Genomic DNA, 2252 nt, shown 5'->3' on the forward strand with positions numbered 1-2252 from the left:
AAAAAAGTCTTTTACGCCTTTCCTCTTCCCAAGACTCCAATCATACTTATAAAAAGAGATAAATAAGGATCCTCCAGGTATGCCTCCTCTCTCCCCCATAAGCACTCACTCTTTTCTTCTTGTTGTGAAAAGTCTAACTTGAGTGTCGGAAGATCTCTTTCGGAGCCAACTTCTGTGGAGACTTTTCTTGTAGATCTGATCGCACACCCTCGACTTATTGGATGTCGCTTCGCTCCAGTAGCTCCGGTTCAGGATAAATTTTATCTGCAATAATTATATTTTTTTAATAAATTGGGAGAAGTCCGGCACCTCCTCCACTTTTCATTCCAAAAAAAAAGTGTGGCCTTTATTTTGAATCCACCAGATTATGGTGGAATCAAACTCCAACCAAATATGGAGGGCAACCCAGGCTAACCTGCACAGAAAATAGGCCATTCCTTGATGGACGTCTGTCCTCCAAATCCATCAACTTGTTCATTGCCCTTCCCACAATTTGAACGTCGGTTCTGTCATTAGAATTATCATCCTAGCATTATATGTTTTCACCACCTTTAGGATGACATGGGGTATTATTAAAAACACTATTTCCAAGTAATGGTGGAAAGCATAGACTAATGCGTTGTGTCGTAGTTGGCCATCCACAATGAGTACGAAGGAAAGAATCAACTGAAGAGAATCTAAATGAGTGATAATGGCAGAGATGAAGCCAGACCCAATAATATATCAGGACCCAAGAACCTCCTGATGGATAACAGACACCATCAAAACTCAACCGGTGGTGCACTAATCACCATCCACAGCTATTTGGTGGTAACCACCTGCATTCCAAACGCAATGTCGGATCATTTGATAGTGCATAGCTTGTTAGTAAATAAATTTAATTATACTATTATTAGTGTTGGAAGTATAAGAGTTTTAGAAGTTCAAGAGTTATATAAAAACTCCCATTATCTAGAATATATATAAGTAATTATGAGTTAATCTCGGAATATGAATGTGATCCTTGGGAAGAAGTGTTATAAATGCATATTTAGTGATGTATTGTGTCTAGTAAGTTCTCCTTTAGCTATAAATATCCGTGGGGTCATTTTGTAATAGAACAATGAGCATTTTAAACCTTTGAGTACCTTCAAAATAAATAATATTATTTTATTTCGAACCTATCATTCTTCTTTTGATAACTTCTAAGTGGTATCAGAACCATAATGTCCACCAATAGTCTCCTCCAACCCTCCTTTCCTCGCCTCACCAAAACAAACTATAAAAATCGGTGCTTGCAAATGATGGCTCTACTTGGGTCTCAAGATCTTTGGGATCTAGTAGAAGAAGGCTATCAAGAGCCAAGAGAAGGAGAGGCTCTCATCAATCAACAAAGGGAGTCTCGAAAGAGGGATAAGAAAGCCTTATATTTCATCTATCAATTTATAGATGAATCAGCCTTTGAGAAGATTGCGGCGGCAACTACTTCAAAGCAAGCATGGGAGATTCTCCAAAATTCTTATAAAGGAGTAGAGAAGGTGAAGAAAGTTCGCCTCCAAACTCTTCGAGGCGAATTTGAAGCCCTACAAATGAAGGAATCCGAATATGTTTCGAGTTATTTCACAAGAGTCTTAGCTGTTGTCAATCAATTGAGGAGAAACGGTGAAACTATGGATGACATCAGAGTAATAGAGAAAATTCTACGCTCATTGGATATCAAATTTGACTCTATTGTGGTTGCCATCGAGGAGTCAAAGGATTTGGAAGAGATGACTATAGACGAGCTTATGGGTTCCCTACAAGCTCATGAAGAAAGATTCAATAAGAGGAGGCAAGAGCTCTTGGAGAAAGTTCTTCAATCTAAGATTTCTTTGAAGGAGAACAAAAAAGACTCCAAAAATGAAAGGAGTCAAAGAGGCCGAGGATGACGTCGTGGCCAATGAAGAGGCTGTGGACGCGGTCGAGGACGTGGAGGCTACAATAACGAAGAGGAGTTAAGCCAAATTTCAAAAAGAGGACGTGGACAAGGAGGCACATCTAGAGGCAGAAGGTATGATATTTTCAAAGTTCGTTATTTTAATTGCAACAAACTTGGTCATTATGCTTTGGATTGTTGGTGTAATGATGCTAACCAAGTTGAAGAGAAGGCTCATTATGCAAAGAAGAAAGAAGAAGATGGTGATGAAGTCTTATCGCTTGCTTGCAAAGAAGATGAAATATGTGGTTCTTGGACATCGGTGCAAGTAATCACATGTGTGGCTATAAGAACATGT

At 39.0% G+C, this 2252-nt stretch overlaps 1 protein-coding gene across 1 annotated transcript; it reads left to right on the forward strand.

Moving 5' to 3' along the window:
- The first annotated feature begins 1283 nt into the window (after nucleotides 1–1283).
- On the forward strand, nucleotides 1284–1907 carry LOC140852852 (uncharacterized). The gene has a single exon (XM_073246406.1). The coding sequence runs from the start codon at nucleotides 1284–1286 to the stop codon at nucleotides 1905–1907; it is 624 nt and encodes a 207-aa protein (XP_073102507.1).
- Nucleotides 1908–2252: the final 345 nt, after the last annotated feature.

The sequence above is a fragment of the Elaeis guineensis genome, chromosome 12 (assembly GCF_000442705.2).
Source record: "Elaeis guineensis isolate ETL-2024a chromosome 12, EG11, whole genome shotgun sequence".
NCBI lineage: Eukaryota > Viridiplantae > Streptophyta > Magnoliopsida > Arecales > Arecaceae > Elaeis > Elaeis guineensis.